This window comes from Ambystoma mexicanum, chromosome 1q (assembly GCF_040938575.1).
Source record: "Ambystoma mexicanum isolate Mex_15411 chromosome 1q, UKY_AmexF1_1, whole genome shotgun sequence".
NCBI classification, from domain to species: Eukaryota; Metazoa; Chordata; class Amphibia; order Caudata; family Ambystomatidae; genus Ambystoma; species Ambystoma mexicanum.
In genome coordinates this window covers 765363732-765381586 of record NC_090922.1, presented here as the reverse complement: position 1 = coordinate 765381586, position 17855 = coordinate 765363732, and the positions used below count along the sequence as shown (strand labels likewise).

Here is a 17855-nt window from a genome sequence, read left to right as displayed (position 1 = left end):
CGTCCACTACAAAGTTCAATGAAAGTATGCACGATTTCTCATCCGCACACATCCACATAGCCACCCAGGATGTGGCACGTGTAATCCTGAAAGTACCACGTAATCCACCACCTTTTTGTGATAGTGAGTGGAGGTGGCCAGGGGGGTCGATCATATCAAACTCTGTAGGGGATGCAGTCTTCCAGCGTACATCTATAAAAAAAAAATCTTTTTTTTTATGTGCGTGCGAGTAAGATTTTTTTGTATTTTCTCTTTATATGCATTTCTGTTTGCCTCTCCTCACACAGGGTAGAAATTATTCCCCAGGTTAGTCAAGGCAGTTAGTGGCTGTTATTTGAGGTGGAGGCTGTGCAGGCCCTTTTGAGGTATTAAACCCAAGTTTTTACCTTCTCATTGTGTCTTGTGTCCTAAACTCTACACTTAGCAATGAGCTGGGCACTTATCGCGGCCCTATAGCAGCCCATACCTTTGGCAGACCAACCATGTCTGAAGGGTCTTGTTTCGTGAGCGGCCAGGAAGAATTATGTGGATTGCAGTCCCTCTTGCTGCCTTATTTATTTATTTATGCAAAGGCACAAAGCCCATGGGCAGCTAGCCGCTGGTTACAGAAATATGACAGGAGGGGAAAAACGGAGCAAAGTTAGTTGAAGAGGTGGGTTTTGAGTTTTTTTCAGAAGGTGTTGTAGGATGCTTCCTCTCGCAGGTGGGGTGGGAGCTTGTTCCTGAGTGCGGACGCACGGACAGGGAAGCTGGATCCCCCCAATATTTTGCAATTAAATCTGGACGTGATGAGGTGATGCTTGTGGGCCGTTCTTACTAAGGCAAGGCTGTTTCAGTTTTTAAGGATACAGAGACTGTGTCTACCTTGGTAAACCTTTGCACTAGGCTCTGCCTTCCATTAGCCTTGGTTGAGATACATCACAGACAGGGCCGTGCAGCAAGCACTACCTCGTACTTCCTCTATCTGCTCTCTACTCCTGCAAGCTTGCTTGCGTGAACTCACTGCAACAGTTGCTAGTGCAGGGTGATCCCTCTTTTTCCACTGTGCGACGTGACTACTGCTGATGCCCCGGGTTCTGCCATGCAGATGCTCAGATCTTTCCACGTGAGCCAGTGCAGGACGCTTAACTCATGCTGTTAAAATACAAGGACATTTCCAATGATATACGGGCCTCACACAGCACTACCTGGTGGTCCTTCACAGCCACATCTGCTCCTTTGGCAGCAAATACAATTTGCCTGTGTGCCAGCATGCAGGCAATGATTGCCCACCTTCAGAATGTATTCTTGCAGCACAGGTTATCCAGCCATTGCTTGGGTAGAAAATGCTGTTCTTGAAAGAATATCTTTTTTTAAAAAAATTACATTTCTCAGTTATATCACACTTCATGCCAGATTCTGACCTCTAAGTGCAGGACGAGTATCGATCCCAGGTGCCTCCGCGTTGTTTTGTTTCCAGGACAGGCACATTGCCCCTGAGCTATCCTCCTGGCCCACATAAATGCTGTTTACCATGATGGCCTCACTCCTGAAAAACATTGTTTTTACCATTGCATGCATTGGGACCAGAGGACATTTAGTGAAATTAGTGCAGCTGATTTGGGTGTGGTAGACATGAATGCTTATGATGCATTCATGCACTTATGATGCACTCAACAACGACTTCCTCCGCAAGAATAATTTTGCCTTCAAAAAGATTCAATTTCTGCTAGAGAAAACAGTTAACGAAGGCATGGAGGAGTACATTTCATCCTTATGAATTTTACCACATCGTTCAAGTTTGGTGCTGGCATTGGGCCAAATGGTCTGATAAGGGACCAGATAATAATCCACACCAACAAAGTACCCCAAAAGACCCGATCCAGACCTCCAGGGCAACTTTGCTGTTGACAAAAATGACAGATTATATCCATGAAAGTGACAGTTGGGCTAAAGTGCAAGTTGTGAGTGTAAAGGAGCATGCTCCCCATACACAATAATAGCTCAACAAAATTGGGAAGATTTGCAACAGACTGGATGGAAAGGACGCCTGTAGAACCCAGACATGAGGAATCCTGATTGCTTTGAGGTTTTCAGAATACAAATCATGGATTTCCGCCAGGTCCTGGTCAACTTTAAGGACAAAATGGCATTACTTAAAGTTTACATGGCCAAGAAGGGTGTACGTGATTAAATGGAGAAACCAGGCAGCTTTGAGATGAGGTTTGAGCCTAATAGTGCAGAAAGTGTTAATTGTTAATGCCACTCTAGACCGTGGACAATAAAAACACTAGAAGGTGTTTTGTGAGAAAATTAGAAGGCTCAGAGTCTACCAAACAAGATTTGGGACAAACAGGCAGCCATTACAATAAGCCATACATTTAGGGGAATTTCACTAGCAAAAAGTTACGGATTTGTGCAGATCTACAGGATTTTAGCAGAAAAATTATTTGTGGATAAATATTCCACGTCTATCATGACTGAATGACTTGGTTATCATTACGTTTGCAAGAGTATGAGTAACAAGTTCTCGTGTACTAGGAGCTTGGAACAGGGTTGCTTATTCTAGTCACATAAGCCCTTACAATCCAAGATGGAGAGTGGCATGATGAGGTGCATGCAGTGGGGGCGAGTGTGGCCGTAATGCATCAGGTAATAAGAGAATCCTGGGCGGATGAATTGGAGCACAACCAGGTTTTCTTTGAGGTGGCACAATGTGTGCATGGTGGGTAGCCTGACAAAATCTTGATAAGCAAAGGCTACTCAGATATTTGGAAATTGCAAGAAGAATAGTCATCAAAAGAAGGTTTTATAAACAATTAAGTTGTAAATAGTAATCTCCTGCCACAATCACCAGTTATACCAGTTATACCAGCAACCTCACATCAATGTCTCTAGAGTGCACACCTCCAATAGTGTCGGCCAGACTGGTGTAGCTCTTTTAGCTGATGGGCCAGTTTGGGGGAGCAGTATAGGAAAGTCCCTGGATGCTGCTTATGAGTTATAATGAAATAAGGTTTAGAGACTGTAATTAACTGTCCTTCTCCAAGTTTCAGATTGCAAAACAAAATAGTTTGGCCTACTTTGAGCCCGCACTGCTGATACTTGCGCACCTACCGCCACGATGGAGCAGTGCAGGTGGCTTCATGGGGCAGACACCTGCGGATCTTTCACTCCCTATTTGTTTGTGAGCAAATTACTGATGTGAAGGCAGAGAACTGCAAACTTTGGCTCTCCAGGTGTTCTGGACTAAAACCCCCATCAGCTCTACACAATTTAGTTAATGGTGAGGGATCATGGGATTTGTTTTCCAAAACGTCTGGGGACCCAAAGGTTACATACTATCCCTTCTTTAGGGAATTACATGAGTAGTTATGCTTCTTTTCTGGAGCCCTGGGGCCACTCATCGCCCACTACGTTACATTTTAAGTTCCACTTGGACATTTTCTCTTGTTTACTAAAACACAAGACATTAATAGACACATCCACTTTTCCCTTGCATCCCTCTCCTGCAAAGATAGCACAATTTCGATTCACAACATTACTGCACGCAGAACACCCTACCCAGCCTTCCACTCACCCCATATAAAGAAAAACATTCAGCACTTGAAACAATCCTCATCCTATACGGATTTCCCTATGCAGGATGTGGGCTGGGGGAAGGCACCCCCATACATTTCCCATTGCTCACTGAAACAAGACATATGCTAGCTACCAAGACCCCGGCTACCAGACTAGTTTTTAAGTATGCGCTGGCCTCACCTTCCGTACTTGGCAGCAGTGGACTCGGACCATTGACTGGAAGCTGTGATATCTTCATCAGGGATGTGACCTCCCGACATTCCCAAAGGAAAGCGACACACCACTGGAAAGGAAAGACAGAGCAGCCAATGTAAGCAAACCATTTCATTTTCTTCTACCATCAAAACAGGATCACAACCCATTTACAATCAGGGAAACTACATCAAGTTTCACAGCACAGCATTACTGGCTCTTGTAATTGCCAAGTAGGTAACGCATTATATCAATTCTGCGTGTAGTGTTAATCATGTGGCTTCTGGGCATCTACCCTGATGCTCTCTTAATATTGGCCACTTAACTAATCTATGCAAGAAAGGGGTCAGGGTTGGTTAGTGAGGGAAGAGTGAAAGGATAGGTCCAGAACCAGGAGAAACTGGCATCTGTGTGTGTTGGCTTGAAGATGGTTGATTGCGTGCACTGACTTGTTGCATCCCTACGGGGAAGGCCCAATGCCTGGATTGTTTTCTGTTACTGCTTGTTATGTTGGTGTGTCTGTGTGTTTCATGTGTAGATTGGCTGGTATTTAAGGTTGTGGTTGTGCGCACTGGCTTGTTGTATCTGTACGGGTAAGGCCAATGCCTAGGTTGTTATGTGAGTGCTTGTTATGTTGGTGTGTCTCTGTGTTTTATATGTAGATTGGCTGGTATTTAAGGTTGAGGTTGTGCGCACTGGCTTGCTGTATCCGTATGGGCAAGGCCCAATGTCTGGGTTGTTTTCTATGTGAGTGCTTGTTATGTTGGTTTGTTTATGTGTTTTATGGGGTGATTGGCTGTGATTGTGCACACTGGCTTGTTGTATCTGTACGGGTAAGGCCCAATGTCTGTGTTGTTTTCTATGTGAGTGCTTGTTATGTTGGTTTGTTTGTGTGTTTTATATGTAGATTGGCTGTGGTTGTGCACACCGGCGTGTTGTATCTGTACAGGTACGGCCCAATGCCTGGGTTGGTTTCTATGTAAGTGCTTTATGTTGGTGTGTCTGTGTGTTTTATGGGTAGATTTGCTGGTATTTAAGGTTGTGGTTGAGCACACTGCCTGTTGTTTCCATATGGGCTATGGTCCAGTGTCAGGGATTGTTTGTTGTATGCAAGTCTTGCCTATGTTGGGTGTGCGTTTGTGTATGGATTGGCTAGTCCAGTGGGCTTGTATATTACTTGGGTGGTGTGTTGGAAGGGAAAGGAATGGGAAGGTTAGTACATTGACTACTCTCCAAGTTCTTCTAGGTGGCTAATCTACACAATTCTATCTAATGTGATGCATGATTAAACTTCACAATCCAATCTAGTGAAGCGCATGGTTAATTTCATAATCTAAGTGTGACACATGGCTAGTCTTCACAAATCTATCTACGTGTTTCAGGTGGCTAGTCCTTGCAATTGTTAAATGCAGAAAACTGCTATCTTACATAATTAGGCTAAGTGCAGAATATGGCTACCTTGCACAATTTGGCAAACTGTGAGGTAAGGCGCGCTAACACAAATGGGTTTTATTGTAATAAGAGTGGTGGAGTTTTAATGAAGAACAATATTGGCTGTTCTCCATGCCTATGGGCCACTCCACTTACCTTATCTGTCGCTGCTGGTTGACTGCGGCAGATATCCCAGGAGAACACAGGCACACACAGAGTGGAGCTGCTTCGTAGGGAGCTGCCCTTTGCCTCTGGCTCTTAGCCAATGGCTGCCCAGGCCAGGCTGCCCTGAGAATCTCTGTTAAGAGGGAAACTTCCTTAAGGGAAGCAGTCAATCACAGGCAGGAGGGGCCGGGAGTGGGGTGGGAAGTGAGTTTGGAGGATGGCAGTAGTGGGAGAGCTGGGAAAATAATTAAATACAGGGAACATTTATTTTAAAATGCAGGGGGAGGAAATAATGAAATAAATAAAATGAAATTCTGCGGGGAGCGCAGTGAGAATTAAATGACTGGTCCGGGATTGGCAGGCGGGGTCCACTCACCTACTCCATTAATCCGAGCAGTAGGGAGAATCAGACTCTCTTACGTGGGCCATGCTGAAGGAAGGGTCTTCCTGACTCAGTGCAAGTTTGTATGGTTTGGCTTCTGTGGGGAAGCAGCCAATCACAGACAGGGGGAGGCGGGAGTGGGGTGGGAAGGGGACAGGGGAGGGAGTTGGGAGGATGGCAGCACTGGGAGCGCATAAATAATACAGGGTGCAGGGAAAATGTATGAAAAAATGCAGGGGGAGGAAGTAATAAAATAAAGAAAGAAAAGGAAATAGTGGGGGAGCAAGGGGGAATTAAATGAATGATCCAGGATTGGCTGGTGGGTGGCCACTTGCCTACTCCATTAATCAGAGCAGCAGGGAGAAACAGACTCTCTCTTGTGGGCCATGCTGAAGGAAGAAGTTGATTTATATTTTGTACTGCTGAGAAAATCCATGAATGTACACTATAAGGAATAAAAAGCCCCCAAAACATGCTATTTCTAATAAAATTATATCAATGTTGATGGTGGCGGGGGAGGATTTCTTTGATAGGTAACAAAGGCCAATATGGAGTCAGAGCTGAATTCTTATCCTCATCTCCTCCATTCTCAATATTAGGTGATATCACCATTTATTGTCTATGGGGCAGTGTGAGATCTTTCTCTGTCGCACATGCATCACAAAGAAAAGCCTACTCTCGCAGCACAATCAAATGTTTGCGAAAATCAGCTTTAGCATCAGGAGGCAGTACACCAGTGACACAAATATGCCTCTAACAAAACAAAGTCTACTGCCCCCTGCCGTTGGTTTTTTAAAGCAGTCTTCTGAGAGTTAATGGCATAATTGGAGCTATAAACATGCTACTGGTGCAATAAAAATTGATGGCCATTTAATAACACTTCGGCAGTACCTGGCAATTGCATTACCCATGCCTACACAAAACTGTTGGCATTGCCAATGCTTGCTTTTAACAAGTGGGTTGGTTCAAGGCTATAGACTGACAAAGAAATGTGCTCCAATGCCGTTAAACCTTCACAAAATCCTCGTAACAGGTGCTTGGTTCATAAGAGTTAGAAAAACATTGGTTAAAGTAAACATTTTGCAATAGATTACTTTGATTTTAGAACCTCCATTCTCTGTTCCCATCATCATCATTTAAATTTGATATCAGTGTTGTAGCCAGAAAAGTTACATATACTTCATGAAAAATAACATACGTACAGTAAAATCGAACATAAGGTAAAAGGAGACAATAGGATATATACGATTTGGCCGTGGCACAATTGTTCGCGGCCGAATTGACCGTGGTCAATTCGGCTGTGAAGACAATTTTACCATGCCCAAATCCGGCCAAACTTAACCCCCCCCCACACCATCCAATACGTTCCCCCACCCACCCCCTACTGGCGTCCGATCATCTTCTGACCCTGCAGCGTCGGATCCGTCCCTCCTATGTGGGTCAGATCCGACAACAAAGGGTCTGCATTTTTTTTCCCCTGCCTCCACCCTCCAGAAGCGGGGGACACCCCTGTTAGCCCCAAAGGCCATCACTACCAAACATGGGGGGCGGGGGACACTCCCGTAACCCCAGCCCCCCATGTTTGGTATTGATTACCCTATCTGATCGTTTCTAAACGATCGAATGGTACTAGCTGAATTGGGCCAGATTTACCATATGATCAATTGGAAACAATCAGTTTGGGTATTACCTTTAAGATTGCACAGTATGAAACAATTCTACAATTTAAAATATAAAACATTCAAGCCCACGATTTCTATAAATACAAGATAAGTGCACATTATGTATAAAAGTCAGTATAATTGATCAATGCATAATAAAAATGTGACCAGATCGAGCAATAGCCCCTTGTGTCAATTATTTAAAAAAAAAAATGTGTTTTCAGATTTCACAGCACAAGTAAACAGTTATCAGTACAAAGCAAGCGCTTAACACACCAACCTCCTGTCGCCCCCAGATGCAGATTAACCACTCAATAGATGAAAAGATGATAAACCAATATGGAGAGCAACACTCACATCATGAGTTAAAGCACTCAACACCTGTAAAGATCCAGAATGACAGCATTATCCTCAGCCCATGTCACCTCAGTGCTGATCACGTCAAGATCCCAACCAGGGGTTATCCCATTCTCCAGGGGCATGACATTCTCCCCACTAGCATACTTTGGCAAAAAGGGTGACATCTCCGACTCCCGCTAGTCCTGCACATCATGTACCATAACCGTAATGTTTTCCATATATATATCTGCTTGGCCTTTCTGTTGGTAAGTTATCTCTCTTCCAAGCAATCGGCAAGCAGGCCCTGGCCGTGACAAAGGAGAAATGAGCCATGTGTGTCAGAGCCCCCCAAACATCCTCTGCTTCCTCAAGGCCAAAAAGCACCAGCACAGGGTCCACTGCAGGCTGAATCCCATCCAGCACTCTAATGCAACCCAGGACCTCTTTCCAATCACCCTGAACCTTGGTGCATGACCACCACATATGCCAGTAAGTGGCCCCATGACATTTCCTCCAACATAATAGGCCCACACCCGAGCACATTTTATATATCTTCACAGCATAGTACTGTCACATGTACAGCAACTTGATCCTACGCAATTTGTACTGGCATGCTAATGATGTCATGTGTGCACCTATACACATCCTTGACCATAACTTATGATCCAGCTCTCATCCCAGATCCCTTTCCCATCTTTGTCTCAATCCCCCTGTCCCTTCTACCTTTACCACTACCCAAGTGGAATACAACAATAAAACCAGATCCTTAGAGTCCACCTGTGAATCCAGCACCTTTTCAGTCGGGGTGTGATTCCTCTGAAGTTCTGACTTCCATTAATCAACAGTCAAAACCACTTTCAATTAGAGGTATTTGAATACAGAGAGCTTCCTCACATTAAAACACAATTTCAATTCCTGGAGTGTGATAAAGGTGCCTTTGATCCAAAGCTGCCCGATCCACTCCAAGCCCGCTTCAAACCATTTTTGAAACCCCAACTGATGCAGAAGATCGTCCATCACTTGAGGTGCCCAAATATGACTGAGCGGGAACAGACATGTAATGACCCCTCCTCAAAGCATTTCTCTCTCCCCAAATATCCCATATCAAACACAAAACACTGTGTTTTCTGATTTAAATAGGTATGCGTCTCTTCGGCACCCACACCCATTCCCCCACTGTGATGGGGCTCAACCAAACATTTTCCAAGTGAACCCTTTGCTTTTTGAGTTCCATCCTCAAGTGGGGAACCAACTCCCTCAATGACACCGCCCTGTAATAGGTGTCCAAGTCAGGGAACCTAACCCGCCTATCTGCTCCGTTACAATTAGAGTATCATATGCAATCCTCTGCTTCTTACCCTGCCAGAGGAAGTGCACAATCCAGTGCTTTGACTCGTGGAAGAAGGCTTCTGGGACCTTAATTGGGAGCACTAAAAATAAATAGAGGACTCTGGGCAATAAGTTAATTTTCAAGGCATTGACCATCCCCATCTAAGAAAGGGTATCCAGTCCCCAAGACTCCATATCCCAAGGGAGTCTATCGAACAGTGGGGGAAAGTTCACGTCTCACAGCCCCACCAGAGATCTAGTCACCACCACCTACAGATATTGTTTCCTTTCCCTATGAATCTCCAGTGCAAGAAGCTCGAGATCCACAACATCGCCATTTGAATCTCTCCCAAACAGGAAAAGGATTGAATTTTTTACATTAATTTTGAACCTTAGAAAGAACCTTATTGGGCAATGGTTGCCTGAGCTGCAGGGATGGACACCAAAGGATGTACCAAGTGCAGTAGGACATCGTCAGCATACATTACCAACTTGAACGCCCTCTCTTCCACAAATATAATCTCAATCTGGGGAGAGGCCTGATCCTATGCACCAGCAGTTCCAAGGTGAAGGCAAATAGCAATGGCAATAATGGGCAGCCCTGCCTCGTATCTCACTGCAACTCGAACCGGACTGACATCCTACCGTTAACCGCCACCCACACCATTGGATCTGTGTACAGTGCTCGAATACCATTCAAAAGCCTCCTACCAAAATCAAATTTCCCCAGGACTTCATAGAGAAACGCCCAGTCCACCCGATCAAACGTCTTCCCTGCATCTAAGGCCAACCGCACTGGTTCCTCCCCGTTGTACAATCTATCAAATTCAAAGTTGTCCTTAACGTGTCTGCCCCCTGTCTACCTTGGATGAAACCCACCTGTTTGGGATGAACCAGCTTTGGCATAAACTGTTCAAACCTGGAGGCCAGTACCCTAGAGAAAACCTTGGCATCCACATTAAGCAATGAGATGAGATCGGCCTATATGATATACAATTTGTACAGTCCTTTCACTCTTTATGGATGACAGCAACCAACGCCCGACAGAACGACGGGGGAGTCTTACCTATGTCCAAAATAGAATTTAACAGTTTGGCTAGGTGGGCTGAAAGAACATCAACAAAACTCTCATATAAAATCCAATTGTGAACCGATCGTCAGATGGGAGCTGCCCCCAAGCATTCTCTTGACGGCTGCCCCAATTTTATCCGGCATGACCGGGAGTCAATATACCTTGCAATCTCATGATCCAGAGTCGGCAAGGATACACCACTCAACTAGTGCCTAACTTCAAACAACGATACACTCTCATCCCTCCTATAAAGGTTATCATAAAACCTGCGAAACAGGTGTCTATCGAAGCTGAGGGGGTCCCCCGATCCAGACCCCTAATCTCTTCAATCCATTGCTGCACGCCCTCTACCTAGCCACCAACATCGATTCCACTGTATCCCCTTTTTCATAATACTTTTGCCTCTAGAATTGCAGCTTCTGAACCACATCCCCTATCCCCAGCTCTTTCAGTGCCTGTCTCTTCTGCTAAAGTTCTGCAAGACAGTCATTCGCACTCTCTGCTCCACAATGAACCTTATCCTCCAATGCCCTAATTTCCCCACGGAGCTTATCACCCATCAACCCCAGATCTCTCTTCTTGCTAGCTCCCTCTCCAATCCACAATCCCATCGAAGTCACCTTCACATCTTCCCATACATTGCAGACGTCCACTTCTCCTGTGTTGTTCGTCTTAAAGTATTCGATGATTTCCGTATGCAGTTCTTCCGCAAATGCAGCATCCCTACAGAGGTAGTTGTTGCACCTCCACAAAGAGTCCCTTCTATCGAACCCCGTCATTACCATGACCAAGTCGTTATACGACCAACCTATCGGCACAATCTCACAAGATTCAGCCCTACTAGCCATAGTTCTCTCCAGAAACAAATACCCTATCCTGGTGTTTGTACTGTGCCTAGAAGAATGTATGGCCCCTACCCTGTAGATGTTTATGTCTCCACACATCAACCAAACCTCTAGATCCCAAGATATGCCCCAATGTATCATGTTCCTTGATCGCTGTCCCATGAATACTCCAACTCAAGCCAACCTATCGAAATCAAAGTCTGCCCACATATGAAAGTACCCACCTATTAATATCGGGTCCCTTCCTATTCTCAGAATAAAAATCCAGCGCATCCCTACAAAAGGCTGCTTCCCTTGATTGGGGGCACTATCCACTGCCACCATCAGAGAGACACCCCCTCCTTGACTCCTAAACACTTGTGTATAGGCGCGTTACAAATGCCATATCATATCATAACACCACTCCACCAAAACCTGACCCTCCAGGGGTCTGTGTACTATGGGATCCGTGACCTGCAGTTTTTTGTGGAAAAGAATACCCACTCCACCTCGCTTAGATGACACTGAAGCCTAAAAGGGCTGCCCCACTTGTGCGCACGCGATACATCTCTCTTCCCCTGTCAGAAGCCTCACATCCTGCAGCATTAGAATATCCAAGGCCAGTGTCTGGAATTCCAGTGTCCGGAATTCCCTGGCTACAAGAGCTCTTTTGGTAGGAAAATTCAGACCGTTCACATTCAGGGTCTGATTCATGTAAGCATTTTATAATGGCGCAATCCCATAGGAAAATGTTCCATGAATCAGGCCCTCAGTGTCTCCACTTTCAAGTGGCACCACCCAACCCCATGCATCATTAGATGTAGACATAAGCAAGTGGCTCCCCTCAAAATAAACACATCACAGACTTGTGCACCAAACCAACCCCGTTGGCATTTTACTTTTTCTGCCCACTCCCATACTTAAGTGAAGAGACTTATGAAACTTGATTGGGATATTTTCCAGTTATTTGGATGAAGAGATGGCTCTACATCAATAGGACCAGATATTTCCGACACAGCGCATCCTCTATGTCCAAACTATATAGGGATTAGGTCAAGCAATACAGACTGAACTGCCTTGAGGACGACCGAGTGGCGGTTGAAACACGTGTCGGCTGAGAATTTTGGCTTAAAAACAAGGCCATTGAAACTATTAAAACTTTTCTGTAAATCTGTATTTCTGTGACAAACGTACTTAATTCATCATCTAAATACTCATAATACTGTCATTAACCAGTAGGGTAAAGAGCTGATCTCCAGAGCCCGACTCCTTCCTTTTCACAGTGTGATACACGAAATAGGCCTGTATGGGTGCTCTATGGGTCTTGGTACACGTGGCCTCCTACCTCACCATTCATTTGTTGGGCCCTAGCGCCTTCCACACAAAGACCGAACTTGTATGTACTTTTTTGTCTATTTACAGAAGAATTTTCATCTCTACCAACCTGGCCGCTGCCTTCGGTCATGCAATGCCCGGCTTCTTGTCATCCCCCGTTTCTGACGTGTTCGGATGGGTGGCCGCTCATTCTCTTTTGCAACGGCTAAACTGTGGAATGCTCTCCCTCTGCTTCTTCATGCCATAGTAGATCACCTCAGCTTTCGCAGACTGCTAAAAACCCATCTATTTTAGGCTTCCCCCGACCCTGGTGTTCCTCCCAGTGCCATGATGCCTATGATGACTGTGCACTCTTTAAAATTATTAACATAACACTACTCAGTCAGGGCCAAAACTAGTCGAGCAAACTCACCCCCACACGCCAGGCCTAATATTAAGAAATCAGGTCCTCCGTGGCACCCTGCAGCATCACAGTTTTTCTGGTAATTCCGGGACACCCAGGATCTTCCTTGAACTGTGCCCTCTCAACAGGGTCCCTTACAAAACTCTGCACCACCAACATCAGTCCAGAGTCCAGGGGCCTGGTGGTACACCAGGCATCCAATCTTACCTCACAATAAGTTCCCACTGACTCCTGACCAACAGCCTCCGGCTCAGTTTAGAGGCCACAAGCACATCTCCCAGTACACCCTTGGCCTGGCACTCTTTGTCAGGGAGTCCTTTGTGTTGCGCATGGATACTGAGTGGGTCTGGGCATCCCAGAGATCTCATCTGCATCGCGGGGGACCCTCCAAGACACCAGCCCATGGAGCTCAGCCACACCAACTTCTGTGCCGCAGATACCTCTCTTCACCTTCCCATATGGGTCCGTCTGTACACCACTCCAATGTGCCTTCTCACGGCTGTGTACAATCCTGCTCCCAGTCAGCCCGCCTCCTGGCCTTTGCTTCGCTCCACTCAATTACCTTCCAGACCCGATCAGCCACACTGTCGCCTCCAGTCAGGATGGCCTCAGCTCCATGGCCGATATACAACACCTCAACCCCTGAAGACCCTGGAGGGCTCTCAGGTCCTTTCAGCTCTAACAGAAAGTGAACCAGCCCCCATCAATATCTTCGATCAGGGGTCCCTAAAAGCAAATATCTGCAGGTGCATACAGAGCTGTGCACCAAGTGGCCATATTTGTGCCCACCACCTGTGGGATGTTTCAATCCACCAGTCCAGGCCCTGCAACATTACTGTGCATTGCTTGCATCAGGAACATCAAAATGGCCGCCGGAAAGCATGCTGCTCGCTAAAAATCACCCAAAAGTGCGCAGTAAAAATCTGGAAAATAGGCCGCCATCCACTTTTGCCTATGTAAGTGGTAACACAGGAGACCACTGCCCAAAACCCATCATTTGGCTGCCCACAGAGCAAGGCTGATTGCAAAAGAAACTCAGAGCTGTGTGAAAATCCATTTTTCTTGGTTGTCAAATTTGCAAAAATCATGGCTTACAAACCACCCAAAAGGTCCAACCTCCTTGTTGGGTGTTAAACATCATTCTACTTCAAGAATCCACATAAATACAATGTCCACAGAAGTACACTTATCAGAAGAAAATCCACATTGAAGATTGCTTGCTGGAAAGAAATATGTCAGTAATGGGTGCAATACCGTTACTTGCCTCTGTCAGACGCTGGCGATCTCTAAATCTGACAGGTGAAACTTGTGTCTCAAAAACTAAATATGCCAAAGAAGGGACTTCCATCAAATGCAATATGGGGTGCCACACATTGATTTTCATGTTGAAAAAGGCTGGAATTGAAGATATGTTTGCTTATTTTAAAATTTGTAACTTTAATTTCCACAAAAGAACAATGTTACAATGTACTGTAAGATAACCTGATTCAGCTAAACTCCAAGAGGTTTCCCACAATGAGCTTCAAAGACATTCCACACCTTCTACCCAACAAAAGAATCTTCCCCCCTGCTCTGCTAAGAAACTGGCAGGCTGGTGTGAAAGGAACTGGGAGGGGGACTTTTGGCCTGTTGTCCTGCTAGCAGACAAAGAACTCCCTTGAACAGAATGGAAATGCTAATTTGGGGCGTCAATAGGAACCAGCCCTGGCAGGAAGGAGCTCAAGTTACTGGATCAGCCAAGACTTTGGAGGCGGGCCAGACTGAAAATGTGGATTTGAAACTGGAGTAAATATATGTTTAAGGAAAAGACTTATAAAATATTGTACCGAATAGACAAAAATATGAAACTTAGAGATTATTAAAATGAAAAGATCGCTCAGTTTAAAACTAATCTGGAATCTGTGCGATGTTCTGAGACTGAACCACAACATTTTTAATATTGTATCTATTGTGATTATGCTATGAAGATGAAAATGTACAGAAGTATGCCCAGATGGTATGTGCATGTATGTGGAAAAAATTGTACAGATCCGAAAATGTGTAACCAACCAAAAGCGCGAAAAACTGTAATTTGTGAACCAAAACTCGTAGGAACATGAGACTTTGACAGAACTGTATCTTAGTCAATCTATCATGTAAATATGTATTACGAAAGTTGTGCATATTGTAAAAAAATTTTTATGAAAAATTAGATATACTTTACAGAGACAAAGGGGAGGTTTTATCCCTAAGCCATAAACATGACACATCATGACACATCATGACACACTGTTACTTTCTCAAATCAGGAGAGGGGGAATTCTTTGACCTATGAGATCCTTAGAGGGTTGGGCATAGACAATCAGCCTCCCCACCCACTTTGGAAAATGGATAAATAGGGACTGTTGAGGACCCAGAAGGACACACATTCACTCATCAACTGATCCACTGGCGAAGCACCCTGCAGGAAGATCCAGAACCAGACTGCAGAACCAGACTCCAGAACCCTGAAGCAGAGGCCTAACCCAAACAGTTGAACCCTTTTCAGCAGGTCTTTAAAAATCTTGCAACCTGATTGTAACCCCTAAACTTCCACGGGGCCTAAACCATTCAGCAGCCTGGCTGAGCTGTTTGCTGCTTCTGGCCAAGAACCCGTGCTAGAACCAGAGATCCAAACCGGTAGAGCAGTGCTGTAACCCAGAACCCGTCAGATCCAGTCCAAGAGGCCGTGCAGACCAGAGTGCCTTGCTGAGGGCAGAACCAAGCGCCTGAGACCTGTCCGGTGGCGAGCGAATCCCAGCCAAACCCTTGACCAGATATTTGATGGGCCCATTCCAAAGCCATAGTAGTGAGTATTTAGTATAGAACTGTCCATAGTCATCTCTTAGTTTAAAGTAATCCTATTCAATCCATTTCAACCTATCCAGAACTGCATTTGTTACACTCACGAAGCGCTGGTCCCTTTGGTCTAGAAGCCGGCTCTGTGGCTCCATTCGGAAAGGTACCTTCAAGATGGTGGATCGCAGCACGGACGATTCCGCTATCACCGTTCCAGTCCTCTCACGTTCACCAGAGGTACGGCATACCACTCACGTGACTCTTCATAGGACACAGAGACTTCCAGCTCTTCGCGTCGCTACTGTACTAGTGGATGCTCCGTGAGTTCGCAACTAGGCAATCTCAAATCTTCAGCAGAAACCTCTTACCTCTGATCATTACTAACCCCTCTCCTCTTAACTTTTCAGATTCTCCGTTCAGCATTCTTTGTTGACACAAATCCCCAGGATTCATCTTGCGTCTCATTCTGAAACGCTGCCTTTGAGTTCTCGAGTCACTACATTCTGGGTAATATTAAATACTCCCGTCCAAGTCCCTTTCTGAATCTGTCTTCAGGTATTGTAGGATTTGCCTGTACGGGCTTACTCACCTTTACTTCCTTCTGACAGACTTGTGTTCCAGTCGCCCTCTCCGTGTCTCATATTCTCAGCTTCTCTTCTGGTATTTACAATCCGGCTGGTTAAGAGGTCAGGGGAATTAGTCTCTTTCCTGTTTTTTCCCCTTCCTATACTTCTGCTATTCATTACTTCGCTTCTCATTTCTTCCCTCTCCAGAAGCAGTCTTCCGATACTCTACACCACGATCGAATAGGCGTCCTCAGCCTGCGAACCACACTCCAATCTTCGGATCCTGCGCTCGACCAAGGTTTTCTTCCCCAGAGGGTTTCCTTGACTGGCGCGTACCTCTCACTCTGGGTTTCCCTACCGGTTGAGAGGTTGACGCGTTGGTCGGGGAGATTCTTGAGTTCAGCATTTGCTTCCCGTTGAACATATCAGTCTGCTCAGGTAAGACCTCCAGACCTATTTAATCGGGGGTTCTTAAAGATCCATTGAACCTAGACTAAGAATCAAGTATTCTGTAACAGTTAGCGACGCCAAAACAAAAGATAAAAACATTAAGGCTACTGCAGACTGAGATTCAATGGAACAGCAAATGCAACAACTTATTGCCGCCATGCAATCAATGTCCCTAGAGATGCAGGCCCTCAAACAGGATAATGCTCAATTACGACAACAGGTTACTCGTGCCTTCTCAGACTCTCCCCCAGTAAGTTTGAATTCTGGCAAGTTTGACGGAGATCCACACAAACTTAAGGAGTTTCTTGATAGCTGCACTGTGCACTTTACATTTAAGTCCCGCTTCTTTCCCACGGACAAAGATAAGGTTGGCTTTTTGATTTCGCATTTGGCCGGACCTGCTTTGGGCTGGGCTACACCATTGGTGACCTCTAATAATGTGATCTTAGACTCTTATTCTGCTTTCACTAACAGTTTGAAATCAATGTTCAGTAAACAAGAGATCTCAGTGTCCACACAAGAAAGACTGTTAGATCTTAGACAAGGTAACAAAGACCTACTTACCTATATCACTATCTTCAAACAGCTTTCCTCTGAGTTAGGATGGCCAGACGATGGGTTGCTCACCTTATTCCGACGAGGGCTTTCAGAGGAACTAAAGGATGAGGTAGCTAAGGTTCCGTGTCCGGCAAATCTAGCAGATATGATAACACTCATCATGCAAATTGATTACCGCTTACATGAACGTTCGTCTGAAAAGAAGAAGACTAGAGGCATACGATCCCAACTCGATTATCCCTCCATAACAAATAAACCTATAGCTTCTGATGAGCCTATGCAAATTGGAACTGTGAGAGGACCCTTATCGGCAGCAGAGAAAGAGAGAAGGAAGAGTTTGGGACTATGCATGTATTGCGGAGCCTCATCTCATAAGTTGCGAGATTGTCCTTTAGTTCCTCCCCGACGCACTCCAGCTAAGGGGTCGGGAAACTGCAAAGCCCTACCGCAGGGGGAACAACGGTAGGGGTACAAGATTCTGATTCCCCAAAGGAGATCCCCGTAAATCTGGACTCTGTAGCAACCACTCACAATATGGTTATTATTTCGGTTACTCTTGTTTTTCACGATCAGATGGTACAGAACGTACCTGCTCTGGTAGACTGCGGAGCTGCAGGGAATTTCGTTGATGATCAATGGGCCAATAAACAAGGAATTACCTGTATACCCAAAGCGATGGTCACTCCTATCCAAGGAGTTGACGGTCATCCACTAAGTTCCGGCCCTATCCGAGAACAGACAGAACCTGTTGTCTGTCAAATAGCCTCACA

The 17855-nt window shown here is 45.3% G+C and overlaps 1 protein-coding gene across 1 annotated transcript in view; it reads right to left on the bottom strand.

The window, feature by feature from the left end:
* DDR2 (discoidin domain receptor tyrosine kinase 2) overlaps nt 1-17855 on the bottom strand; it is a 1291881-nt gene that overhangs the window by 933531 nt on the left and 340495 nt on the right. The window contains exon 3 of the mRNA XM_069641352.1: nt 3742-3844. Coding sequence (XP_069497453.1) covers nt 3742-3844 — 103 coding nt within the window. The remainder of the gene's footprint in view (nt 1-3741; nt 3845-17855) is intronic.